This window comes from Protopterus annectens, chromosome 4.part0 (assembly GCF_019279795.1).
Source record: "Protopterus annectens isolate FY-2018-M chromosome 4.part0, PAN1.0, whole genome shotgun sequence".
NCBI classification, from domain to species: Eukaryota; Metazoa; Chordata; order Ceratodontiformes; family Protopteridae; genus Protopterus; species Protopterus annectens.
The window spans coordinates 1,476,019,603-1,476,033,844 of NC_056733.1; the positions used below are offsets into that span (position 1 = coordinate 1,476,019,603).

Below are 14,242 nucleotides of genomic sequence, written 5' to 3' on the forward strand. Positions count from 1 at the left end.
AGGTTCTGCTAAAGATCAAACAGGACAAACCAAGGACAATACTGATTGCACCAGACTGGCCACACCAGCATTGTTACCCTTCTTGCGCAGTACGATACTGCTGGAGCCTAAATTACAGGCCCTCATGGCAATGGAGCCCTTCATTATCTTCCATGCAGACAGGGTTTCCCTCAGGACCAATCCTTCCATTATGCCCAAGGTGGTGTCTAGTGTGGCCCTAAATTAGTCCATTCATTTGCCTACTTTTTTCATGAACCCACAAAACAAAGGAGAATGAATACTGCACTCTTTGGACGTGCACAGACAACTTAGATTTTATTTGGACAGGGCCAAGCCTCTCAGAAAGTCTGAACAGCTGCTGGTGACATTTGCTGCAGGGGCAGAGGGTAAGGCTATTTCAAAGCAAACCATTTCTAAATGGATAGCCCATTGCATTCATTTCTGCTATAAGCACCATGGAAAAATTACCCCACAGGGGATAAGATCACATTCCACCAGGGCTGCATCTACCTCTACAGCCTTCCTCAGAGGAGTCCCTACCAGGGACATCCTAGAAGCTGCTACCTGGAGCTCTGTACATACCTTTTCCAAGCATTACCACATGCCTATTTTTTCTAAATCCAGAGCTGGTTTTGCCACTGCAGTCTTGCAGGGCTTAATAGCTGGTCCTAATGCTCTCTAAATTCCTCCTCCCTTCCTTAGCTTTGTGAATCAACCCAAATGTAATGACTGCAACAGTGAACATAGTACAGTTGTGTACACTTAACATAAATGTAGATGTTCGAGTGTATTCACTGTTGCAGTCCTGGTAACCCTGCCTCCAGCCCCCTGACTTCTCTTGGCTCTACCTTCCTTCTAGTTTGGTGTATTTATGCTTTCTGGTGTATTTGCTTTTTGTTGGAGGTGTAACCTAACATATAATTGCTTCCCATTATGGGGGCACCTAACATCTGAGGCAAGAAAAACTGATGTAATGGCATTGACTGCATGTTTTATACCCCTGACCTGACGTCATGGAAGAAGAGAGCATCCGATGCAGGAATCCAAGACTTTGATATTCAGGCCGACTGAGGGCTACCTGCAGGCAGATAACCCAAATGTAATGACTGCAACAGTGAATACACTCAAACATCTACATTTATGTTAAGTGTACACAACTGTACTTTCTGGATCATTCTTCTGAGACCTGCTTGTGATGGTGATTAACTTCTAAATGATGTCGCTTCGCGATCTGTTACCTCTTCTTCCTCATTCGTTTCCTAGTAACACTGTAGTTAAGAGACGCATCCCTTTTCATCCAAAATTCAGGCGTTTCTTAAGGTTTGTGTGTGGATCAGTTTATTAGTTCAGTGATTTGTCCTTTGGACTATCCACTGCTCCAAGAGGTGTTCACAAAGTGGTTAGCTCCAGTTGTGTCTTCTTGCATTCTACAGGGTTGCCATTTTCTCTTCTTTTTCCATATTTAGATGATTTTCTTATCTTTCCAGAGCCTTTTTCAAGGGGTCTGGAATCTTTCACTTGGGTGAAGGATCTCTTCCACAAGCTGGGATTCCAAGAAAACATTCAAAAGTCTTTTTTGACTCAGTCACACAGAATTGTGTTTCTGTAGATTACCGCTGGACACCACAGTTCAAAGAGCTTTTCTTCCACAGGAAGAAGAAAAAAAAATCTATTTCTAAGGTTTTCCACTCGGTCTTTGGTCACTTTGAGAGAATGCCTTAGGATTTTGGGTCTCATGGCATCTATGTTTGTCGTGATAACCCTGGCAAGACTCCACATGAGAAAGATATGATGGTATTTGAAGTTTCTGTGGTCCCAGCATCAACATCCCTTGTCTTTTCAAATCCCAGTGCTGGGGTTTCAGTATAAAAATTACTTGCTGGAGATGGCAAGTATCCCTAAATTCAGGTCTCCTCTTATCCTTCCCTGTTCCAATGGAGTCAGTCATCTCAGATGCCTCGGACTTTGTTTGTGGAGCAGTTTCAGGAGAGATAATAGTGCAGGTTGTGTGGGACACCTAGGACAGACATGCACACAAATATCAGAGATGCTTGCCTTGATCAATGCACTCAACTCTGTGAATCATCTTTGGTCTCCAGGACTTCAAGTTGTTTGACAGTACTACAGTTGTGTGGTACATTTTTGCAAGCAGAGGGAAACCAGTTCATATCCCCTTTGCAGACTAGCCATGTTAGCCTGAGATATAACTTCATAGCACAATTTACGCTACTGGCATCCTTCATTCTGTCAGAGCAATATTGTGTGGCAGACAAACTGAGCAGGAGTGGACAGACCCTCATGTATGCAGTCTAGATCAGGGGTCTTCAAAGATTTCATCCATTTGTGGGGGGTTCTAGTAGACCCATTTGCCTCATTCTCTAAATAATCACTTGGCAAGATTCTACTCCAGGACTCCATGCAAGAAGGTGTGGAACACCATTGCTTTTTCTTTTACTTTGACAGGAATGATCTTGTATGTTTTTCCACCCTTTCCGCTGATATCCAGGGTACTTCTGAAGATCCAGAAAGAATTCTCCAAGGTCATTGTGATGACTCCCTTTCTGGCCCAGGCAACAATTATTCTCCCTTCTTTTGGAGATAGCCAGGGACAGTTGCCACAAACTTCCTCTCAGAATGGATCTGCTCACACAAGATCAGGTGTGTTTGATACACCCTGACCCTAATCAACCTAAACTGATTTGCCTGGCTTGGATACCTGTTTAATGAGGACTTGCAGCAGGTACTAATGGAGGCAAGAAAGCATGCTGCTAGAAAATCGTATATTAGCAAATGAAAATGGTTTTGTAGTTGGTGCCTGCAATGTAGTCAGCACTCATTCAAGGCTAGTTGTTCTGTGGATTTACAATGTTTATGCAAGTTACTTATCTATGGCCTTTCTTACTCCTCCATGAAGGTTCATTTATTGGTCATTTCAGCATGTCTGCTCATAGATTTTCCTCTTTCAAGGCTTTCTCATGTCAAACATTTTTGAAAGGGCTTCTTTTACATAAGAGGCCTCCAAGAAAACCCATGACCCCTTCTTGGGGTCTTAATTTTGTGTTGGAAAATGTAATGTCTGCTCCATTTGAACCAGCTAATCTGGCTGACCTGAGGTTCTTATCATGGAAACAGTTTTACTGATTGCCCTGACCTCTGCAAAAGGAGCATCTGAGTTTCAAGCTCTTAGTCAACCCGATCCCATTTTCCACAGAGACAGGGTTTTAATCTGTCTTTTATGCCTAAAGTGATATTAGTGTTTACTTTAAGCCAAGCTATCCATTTCCCCAAGTAAAGTTAAAACATATAGTTAAGGTGCTGATCTTAAAAATGAGGGGAAAAAGGATGCTCTGTACCTTAGATGTCCACTAACAATTCAGATATTATTTTGGCAGAACTAAATCTTTCAGATCTTTGGATCTGTTATTATTTTATTGTGAAAGGTAAGAAGGGACAACCCATGCCAATACAGACCATTTCCAAATGGTTTTCTAAGGCTATTATCTTTTGTTATACTCGTTACAACATTTTTCAAGGCACAGTCAAGGCCCTCTGTACCAGGGTTTGGGTTCATCTGTGGCTTTTTGGAAAGGGTCATATTCTAGAAGTAGTCCTTTCTGCATACTTTTACAAAGCACTATAAGCTTTATTCTTTCTCTTGGTGTAGATCAGACTTTGCAAAGACTTTTTTCCAGGGGCTCCTCGACTCTTCTCCTTCCACCTCCCTAATGCAGTAAGCTATGGTAATCTACCCATACAGCTAAGGCTACTGCAGCTGTGACCAGTATGATGAACATACTACAGTTGTGTTGGTAAACTTACTATAACATACATGTTTGAATGATCACTGCTGCAGTAGCTGCTCCTTCCCTTAATCTCCCTTACCTTTTGGGCTTATGCCAGGTTGTGGTTATTTATGGTTATTCTTCCTAGCATTGTTCTTTCAGCGCTTAGCCTCTCTGTCTCTTTTGGCAGGAAAACTTGTCTTTTAGTCATCTCATCTCAAGCTGACTGACAGTTTGGGTGCTTTGAAGGTGCCTTAAAGCTTTGTAAGCTGGATGTCTGTTGTATTCTTGGCCCGATATACTTATATATCTAAAGCTACTGCAGCAATGACAGGATTCAATCACTAAGTTGACATGTTGCACTATTCCCTCCTCTCCCAGTAAAAATGGGGATTCTCCAAGGATCTATCTTTGGGCCACTACTCTTCATTATCTTTATAAATCCACTCTAAACTTCTTGCCGTCTGTCTTCCCTAGTTCACTATACTCTACAGTCATCACCATTGCCAACTCGCCTTCCAAACTCTTTTATCAGCTACCCAGACCTCCTTTAACTCTGTTGAAACCTGGCTCTCCAATAATCAGCTTATCCTTGACCCCCAAAAAAACAAAACTGTTACTCTTTCTCCCCAAAAATGCTAGCCATATTAAATCCACTTTCTCCATAATGTCATTCAATACCACTCCCATCAAAGTGGAAATCAGTGCTAAACTCCTCGGCGTTACCATGGATGACCAACTTAAATTTGTCTTGCATGTAAACAATTGTGTCAGAAAACCAACCAGAAAATAGGGCTTTGTACAGAAACAGTTTCTCACTGCTGAAGTTATAATTACTCTCTCCCATGCTTACCTCCTACACTCCCATGCTTACCTCCTACACAGCCTAATGTATAGCTCCCAAATTCTCACTAATATCAACTCTCTACTAACCAAACTAGAGTCTACTTACAATAAGGTAGCTAGATTTGCTGCCCAATAAACCTACAAATCCCACCACTGCCTCTCTTTAAAACACCTAAACTGGTTTGAACTACCGCAACAACTTCTCTCTCAGCTACAGATCATCCACTCTATCCTATTCCAGCCTTACTACTCCCCAGTCCTATCCTCCCTCATCTCCCACTATTCCCCTACTAGACCCCTCTGTAGCTCTACCCAAGACGTATTACATTATCTACAAACCAAAACACCAAAGCTGTTTGTAATGTATACAGCTACCATCCCTCCATTGCTTGGAATAAACTCCCACTTGAAATTAGGACCCTCACACATCCCAGACAATTCAGAGCAAGCCACCAAATAGTATCTTATAAGTCACTGGACCTGCCACTGTACTCACCCCACCCTGAATAATTGCCCCCAGATAAACTACAGTCTTCCTCCTGCCAGACCCAAGCCCACTCTATTCTCCTTAACTAATCCCTCAACTGTCTTCTTAACCCAATCTGTTTACATCTTTGAGTAATACTCAGTTTGTACGTATCTTGACTAATCTGCACTTTCCAAACTGAGCTCTAAAGCATAAAGTACTGTCCTAAGTTAATATAACCATTTCTCATAATGACATATCTCTTAATTCTAGTTAGTGTTTTCTTTGAATTATGTATCATCACCTGTGTTTAATTTGGATTTGTGTTTCATATTGTATTCTTTGAAATGTGTATTATCATTTGTGTTTAATCTGCATTTGTCATGTATTAAACGTATAAATTTATGGAGCTTTTCTTCCTGGGCCTCCGCTGTAAAAGAGGTCTTCAGCTCAGTTGGACATACCTGGTCAACAAATGTAAATTAAAATAAATAAATACTGTTCTGGTAAGTTTAGTTACACAACTGTACTTTGCATGTCTCATTGCTCTCAACTTCTTTGATTAAGAATCATGGAAAAGCCAAAAATAATGGGGTTGGGAGGATGCACAAAATTAGGGAAGATTGTTAAATATTACTCTAATTTAAAAAGTTTATACATAAACATGTTTGCCATCATCCAATAAACTGATTTTTCATCCGCATGCATTTTCTGAGCAGTAAGTACGAGATTATAATGTCTAGCATTGCGGACTGCCCTCACCGTTAGGGATTGGTTTGTACTATGCATTGTTAATTCATTCCTGTAGTTTTTGTCTTGCTGTGGACTGTTTTGCACTTAATTGTATGGATCAGAAATTAGGTAAGCATTGGTAATCTGTCTGCCTTGGAAACTTTTTTATGGCAGCCTTTCAGATACAAAGCTGGACAACCATGTTTCCTGTTAATGTGGTTATGACTACATTTATATGGTCTTTGGTTGTCTTCTTCACTGGCAAACATGCAAGTTGTCTTAATTAAATTAGTGGCCCCTGTGTCTAGAACATATTGAAGATGGTAGAACAGTATAGCAAGAAGTGTGATGGGTAGACCACCATATGTCATACCCAGAGTGAGATATACTTGGTCTGTAGTAGAATATAGGTCAGACTTCCATTGGCTAGTCTTTAAAGGAACTGACAGAATGCCAAGCCTTTCAGAAAGGCTTTCCTTTGTACATGGTAGGATCTCATTGTTGGACTTTATTTTTTTGCTTAGGTATTTATGGGTATGGGGAGGCACCATGTTATTTTGCTGCCTTATTGAGTTTGTGTGTGTGTAATGCAGACTGTGTTCTTGTACATGCGCGTGCTTTGAGTGTGTGTGCAGGCTCTGTCTGATTTCTGAGAGACTCCTGTTTATAGTTGCAGGCTTTTGATGAGAGAATACCCCAGCAGTAACTGTCCCCACACCTAGAGGAGTGGGTATAGTCTCTGATCATTCATTGACAGATTTATAGGGGATCCACCCTTGTGGATCTAGATAGGGATGGCAGTGGATATTTTTTAAATTATTTTTCTCCATTTCTCAGTGTCACATTATTCAAGAGGTGTACCTTTGCAGTGCCCAGTGTTGAAGCACTCCACTTAACAATGGGCATGATTACCTTATATTTCTGTTGTGGAGTAAATTGTCTTTCATTCTGCTGTTGCAAACAGGTAGCAGAGCACCTTTTCTTTTTTATGCAGATCTTTAGTTAGGTGTGGAACATAAAATCTTGAAAAGTAGTCTGTAAATTGCAAAAAAAAAAAAGTGTTCAGGAGCAGCTCATTCAAGAGAGGACCTTTGTAAGCCCAGTACTTTGTTTTTCTAAAGTAAACGGGGTTTGAGATTGGCTTGCAGTACATTTATCACTAGTAATCTATGTAGTACTTTTTGGGTTTGTGCAGTTATTAAATGAAATGAAACGGTGTGTGACTTTCCTCATTTTCACACAAAGCAGTTGACCTACTGTTACGTACAAGAAGGTGACATTTTATTTTTTCCCTGAGTCATGAAGAGGTTGAATGATTTTGGTGGGTAGGCTTACGACTGACTGTCTAGCTTAAATTCATTTCTGGGAACTCTTCTAAACTGTTAAAGTAAGGAACAATGACTGTGTCATTATGTTGTATTATTGAAGTGCATTGTCATTTTTGAAGCCTACATGGGCAGAGAAGACGCAGAATTGACGATTGTGTATGTCAGCATTGCTGCTGAATATAGTCTCAAGAAGTACATATCTACTTCTCACTGTACCTCTGTTTGTGTTGACAATGTAATTATCAAGGTGGACTTCTCAGGCCAGATTAATCGGTGCTGATGGAGTTTGGATCTTGATTATTTTCCTTTACTGCGCCTCAAATTTCCTAGCAGAATATATATGACAGTGAACACTTTGTCCATTTATTTTTCATCTTTACATTATATGAATGTTTCAATTAGGTATTGCTGCCCTGTTTAAAGGAAGGTGGTTTAGTCCCCACACATTTTTGCATTTTTTTTGTTCTCTCGTTTCCCCCACTTTCTGTTTAAAAGGAAAATCCTGTTGCTTGCATATGAAGATGCTTCTCTGTGGCCATGGCCTGCTTCCTGCTCTGTTTTATGGGCAAACTAGAGGGGCAAGGAGAGACCATCATCTGCTGTACAGATGTTTCCAGCCCCCAGTATAGATACAGGCACAAATAGATTATGGACACCACAAGGAAGGGGCACTTCATTTGGTTCCTGCACAGTTTTTTTTTTTTTTTTTTACATTATACCCCTCAGGCCATGTATAATATATTTATTGACATAACCTAAATTTACTCCACTTACTCCCCTCTTTCCTCTGATCATCAGAGCTTTTGAACTTTCTACCATCCTCTTCTAGCTGGTAGTTGTGCAGTAGGCGCTGTAACCACTAGCCTCCTCCGAAGTGTATAAATAGCACTGATCATTGAATGCTTTGTTGTCATACCTTTGTGAACTCTCCCATCTTTGCTTCCGTCTAACTCTGCCACCAGCATTATAAAGGGCAATGTGACCTTGCACCAGCAGGCTTGTTTCCAGTTTTGAACTGTGAGGTTGCTTCTGATTTCCATAGCCTTAAAATAACAAGCTGCTTATTTGCATTTGTCTTTGGCGTTCTGCTTGAGATTTATGTAGGTTATGTCACTAAATTTACTTTGGTCACTGATGGCTAAGAAGGGGTGATTCATTAGAATTTGATGGCCTCTTTCAAAAAGTGCCAGTAAGCTAGTATGTGGGGTTGGATACATAGTATAAAGCAGTCCCTGGAGCAGAGCAGGAAGCAGAACATACCCCAGACTTTCGTCTTTATCTCAAGTTCTGCATAGGTAGACATCTTCATAAACAAGCAGCAGGGTTTTCTGTTTAGGCCAGATGGGGAAAGAAAAAGGATAAAAAAAGATCAGACTAGTGAACAGCTTTAAAAGCTGTCAGACGTTTCACTCTGCTGCACTGTTGTTTTTTTGTGTGTCATTGAAGTGTAATACAGTTTTTAAAGCTGTTTTAGTTTCTTGATACTGTTGTATAGTAACTGGCTCTGGCTACCTTTATGTTCTAGGATGTGAGAGTGCTGAAAGGTGATTTTGTTAAGCATCTTCCTTGCTTTAAAAAGGTGCTTAAGAAAGCTGCCTTTTCATGAATGTAGAGAATAAGCATGGTACTTGTGTGCTAAAAGTTTGGTTTGCACTTTTTTCATTTCGCAAGTACATAAACTTTTTTCGCCGATTTCCAAGTGTAATCAATGTACTAGTACAGGTATTTCTGTTAGCAGTCCATTTGAAAGCAATATGTCTTTTCTCCAATTATGTCTCAATTTTTTTGTTTCTTACTAAAGAGAGATTTCATATTGTGTAGCAGAGATGCTCAACTGTTATTGAGGTGCACTTGCAGGGCAAACAAACATAAAGCATGGTCGACAGAGGGTGTGTTTATCATAACATCGACAGCTTAGGTTGTTGAATCCGAAAACACTGACACTTAAGCATCGAAAGCTAACAATAACGAACGGCCGCATCATCAAATTCTTTCATCTGGAAAAAATTTGGGTGGCCGTCCATAAACAAAATACACAAACACACCCAAACATAGTGGGGGGGGGGCTGCACCACCCCCCCAACTAAATATACGAGTTCGCTCTACATTGGGGAAAGGGCAAATCCCCGATAACGGCCATGCAAATTCTTTGCTGAGGAAAGAATTCGATGATGTGGCCGTTTGCTATTATAAGCATTTGATGCTTAGGTGTCGATTAAGCATTCCACAACCTAAGCTGACGACAATTCAATAGGAACCTGACAGAGGTGGGGGTGTGTGTGTGTGACTGTATGCAAGTGTGTACAGGTGTGTTTGTCATGATTTGTACTCTTTGACAGAAATGTAATGCATGAGCAATTACCTGAGGATATGAATCTGTCATTTAAGTTATTTGCTAAAGTAATCTGTCCCATTTTCATGTGTTTGATTTCTTATTATTGTACATATTTTTAAATTTTATTTATTTTTTTTTTCTTTGTAGGGCATTATATTCTTATGAAGATGACACCAATGATCTGACAGTAGCATCATCTGGCGGTAAGAAAAAATATTGCCTTGTTTTTTTGATGGAAAAAAAGTCATGCTAAACTGCTTTACACTGATCAGCAAACCAGAAGCAAGACTGAATTATATTTCCTGGTGGATTTCAGGCTGTGATGGGTGGCCACAGTGGTGCAGTGGTTAGCATTGCCGCCTCACAGCAAGAGGTTCCCTGGTTTGATTCTTGGCTGGGGTGCCTTCTGTGCGGAGTCTACATGTCCTCCCTGTGGTCACGTGGGTTTCCTACGGGTTCTCCAGTTTCCTCCCACATCCCAAAGACATGCAGTAGGTGGATTGGACACTCTAAATTTGCCCTAGGTGTGAGTGTGTGCATGTGTGCCTTCTGTTGAAGGTTGGGCGCCGGGCTGGCAACTCGACACCGTAAAACTCCACTGCCAATCATGAGCGGACAGATGATCCACTGTGGCAACCCCTGACCGGGAAAAGCCGTAAGAAGAAGAAGAAGAAATAGAAGAAGATCGGCTACATATTCTGCTGTTGTACTGTTGTATTAAGGGCATTCCTGGAAGCATGTACCACTGCACTTAGAAACTACAGAATCTTGAGTGTGTACAAACAGAATTAAAACAGAAGTCAAATTCCATTAGCAGTCTGCCATGTCAGATTTAATATTGTGATGCCATTTCACACTGAGCTTAATCGGAGGAAGTCTGAGGAAGGGCTCTGAGCTAACTAATCTGTGATATATAACATTAAGTATCCTGGTTTTTGCTTATTTCTGAGTTATTTATAGCACTTTTATTTTACTTGCTGTGTGTGAGGTATTAAGTAGAATTTTCTACAATTGTTAAGCATCTGGTTGGGTTTGTTTGTTCTGATTTTTGTTGGCTTTGCAGTTGCCCACCCCTACTGTAAATTTGATCTGGGACACTCCTCCCAGTCTAGTGTCATTACCTCATTCTACCTATTCCAGGGAGAACATTTGAGAAGGCCAACCCAGTTAGCTTCTGCTCCTCCTTTCCCTTTTACAAAAAAAAAAAAAAAATTCTAAGCTTGTTTCCTGCCTTTCCTATAAGTTGTCTAGACCAGACACAGATTTGCTGTATCCAGGACTGTTTGTAAGCTGCTGAGCCCCCAAGTCTTTCTGTGTTGGAGGGAAGCCTTCTAGCTTAATTTTGTTTCTTAGAACTAGCCAGTTTTCTAGTTTCAGCACTCAAATCTGTTTCTTTAAGGTCAGCACTTGTTCAGAACTCATTGTAAGCACTACTACAGATTACTACAGCACTCAACTTTCCTCACTTGTCTAGAGGAAAACAGTTTTTAGTACTTAATAAATAAGCACCTATCTAGGCATGTTTAAGGGTCAGCTCCCGGTGTTTAGTCCTGTCTATCTGATGAATCTGGGCATCTTGGGGCAATGCAGCAGTTGCCTCATGTACACAGACAACCCTCTCCTCCTACCACCCAACACTACAACCTGTGAGAGATGCACTTATGTAACCAAACTGGAAGCAAAGCTCTCTTCACCCAAGACTGGCACCACACCACACTCATCACATAGTCCCTCAAAACCTACACCACCAAAACACACACATAGAAACATAAAACACACACCTACATTCGCGGAGGCTCTCAAAAAAAAAATCTAGCCAAGAAACAGGGACCCCCAAAGCAGAAACGCAAGCAACCTCCACCCCCAACACAACCCAAATGACACATAGTCCACAAATTCAGTGTGCCACTCACCCACAACCCATAAGGCATAACAACGTACCCAACACTGTAGTCATGGGTGACTCTATAGTCAGGCACACTGATTTTCCGCTCACCAGGCTAAGCAAGGAGAAAGTTACTATCGGCTGCCTGTCATGTGCCAGGGTCCGCCACATAACGCATGCACTCAGGTCACTCCACAGCAAGTACAAATATGATTCTGTCATTGTCCATGTTGGTGTGAATGACCTGAGACGTACCTCCCTGGACTACATGAAAAGAGACATGGAGGAGCTTTGTGATCTTGTAGCCCAGGCAGGTATGACCCTAGCCCTGAGTAGCATCCTGCCATCACCCAGAATGATACCACAATACAAGGACAGAATGATTGACTTCAATAATTGGCTAAGCTTCTGGTGTCATTCTAAGGGGATCCAGTATCTGTCTGCCTGGGATGACATGATCGACAAACCACTATGCTTTGCCAGAGATGGCCTGCACCTGTCGTCCTTGGGATTCCGGATACTGGCTAAGGCTCTTGCTACCCTTATAGTGCCTTTTTTTAGGCAAGATTCAAATGACAAATTCACCGCCATAACAGGTGCAAGCAAGCAAAATCTGAGGGTAATGCTACTTAATGCTAGAAATCTAAACCTCAAAATGCACTCACTCGAGGCACTCCTTAAAATGGAGAACATCGACATCTGTGCAGTGACAGAGACCTGATTCAAGGCTCCAGAGAGCACCCCTGCATTACCAGGCTGTAATTCATACCACACCTTTCGGCCACCTAACCTGGACCGAAGCACTAAAGGCGGAGGCGTGTCCATATTGATTAAGGATATCCACACCTCCAGTCTAGTTGCTCAGCATAATGCATCTGAGATTATCCAAGTGTAACTAACTCTGGGCTAGACCGCAATGCAAATTGTAGCTTGCTACAGATCCCCCGCCATGCCCCAGGATTCACACTCCTCATTTCTTGATACACTGGAAAATATTAGGGTACAAACTAACACCCTAATAATGGGCGATTTCAACTTCCCCACCATTAACTGGGAAAACTACTCATGTACCAACTCTTGTACTCAACGTTTTCTGGAATTCATAAATTCCAATGCCCTGGATAAAATTATCCACACCCCCACCAGGGGCAGCAATATCCTAGACCTGGTCATTACCAACATGGGCAACTGGTGTTCCATACCAGAGGTCAATTCCTCGTTGGTCAGATCCGACCACAAGCAAATCACCCTAGACATCCACATCCCACCCCCAACCCCCCATTAGGGAAACCACTGTAAAAAATTTCTCCAAAGCCAACTTCACGCTTCTTAAGACAGAAGTGGCAAACTTCACGACACCCATGCTGACTGACAATAGAGATACTGCTGCTGAATCCTATACAATTGCACTTTATAAGCACTTACACGAGTGCATGGATCGTGCAATCCCTAACAGAACCGAGATGCTATCCTCCAAAAAAAGGAAGCCAATCTGGTGGTCCCCTGCCATAAACAAACCCTACAAAAGAAGAAAGAAACTGTTGCAAAAAAGAGTAAAATCCCATGATTGGAGGAACTCCGTGGTCAGCCTCAGTAAGAAGCTGAGATCCCTCATAAAATCCTTTAAAACTAGTTATGAAAACAAAATGGCCCCTGATTCTAAAGACAACACCAAAGCATTCTATAGCTATGTCAAGAATCTCAAATGGCAACACTAAGAGATGCAGCACAATGGCACTAAATATACAGAACCAACTGGTATTACCAACATCCTGGCAGGTTCAGTGCTAACTTTACCCCTCTCTCATCCCCTAAAGGGCCCATCTCTATACCGGAAGAATGCCGAGTACCTGTAATCATGGCTGCACAGGTAAAAAACACACTCTCCAAAGTCAAGAACACAGCATCCATGGGACCTGACAACATCCCAGGCTGCATTCTACATGAACTACAGAATGAACTGGCACCCTACCTAAGTACCATGTTCAATCATAGCCTCACCTCAGGCTTTGTGCCCACTGAATGGCGCACAGCAGCGGTTATCCCACTCCACAAAGGAGGAGCCACCATGGACCCCGGGAACTATCGCCCCATTAGCCTGACGAGCCTGGTGTGCAAGGCTATGGAGCATATCATCATGGAACTTATAAACAATGACATTGGTAATCTCCAAACTCTGGATCCTACCCAGTTTGGGTTTGTAAAAGTCGGATCATGTCTCCTAAACCTGATAGACTTCTTTGAAGCAGTCACCAAAGCCGTAGATGAGGGTAAGGTGGTACACACAGCCTATCTAGATCTTGCCAAGGCTTTCAACACCATCCCCCACTCTAGAATTATAGACAAACTCACTAAATTAGGTATAAATCCCTATGTCACAGGATGGGTTGCCAACTGGCTCACTGACAGAACCCACACTGTGAAAGTAGCAGACTCTAAATCCAACTTCAGACCAGTGATAAGTGGAGTACCACAGGGTTCAATCCTAGGTCCTCTCCTGTTAGCCTGTACTTAAGAGAAGTAGATACCAAACACAGAATGTCTTTGGCTAAGAAAGTTCGTAGATGACTGCAAACTAGGAGCCATAATCAAAACTCCTAACGATGTGGACATCCTACAAAAGGGCCTCACTGAGACAGATGTCTGGTGTCAAAGCCATGGCCTCAAGCTCAATGCCAAAAAGTGCATTGTCATCCCTTTTGGTAAAAACTCTGTACCCATGAACTACCACATAGGCGGTAGTCTACTTAACACCGAAAGTGTGATGAGACCTTGGGACACAGGTGGACAGTAGTCTCTCCTTTAATAATCACTTTGCCACAATAATCAGGAAATTCTTCTACGTGGCACACCTCATCATAAAAGGTT

The 14,242-nt window shown here is 41.8% G+C and overlaps 1 protein-coding gene across 1 annotated transcript in view; it reads left to right on the forward strand.

The window, feature by feature from the left end:
* The window catches only part of DBN1 (drebrin 1), a 1,456,369-nt gene that overhangs the window by 517,691 nt on the left and 924,436 nt on the right, over window positions 1-14,242 (forward strand). Inside the window, 1 exon segment of the mRNA XM_044069321.1 lies at window positions 9,637-9,692. Coding sequence (XP_043925256.1) covers window positions 9,637-9,692 — 56 coding nt within the window.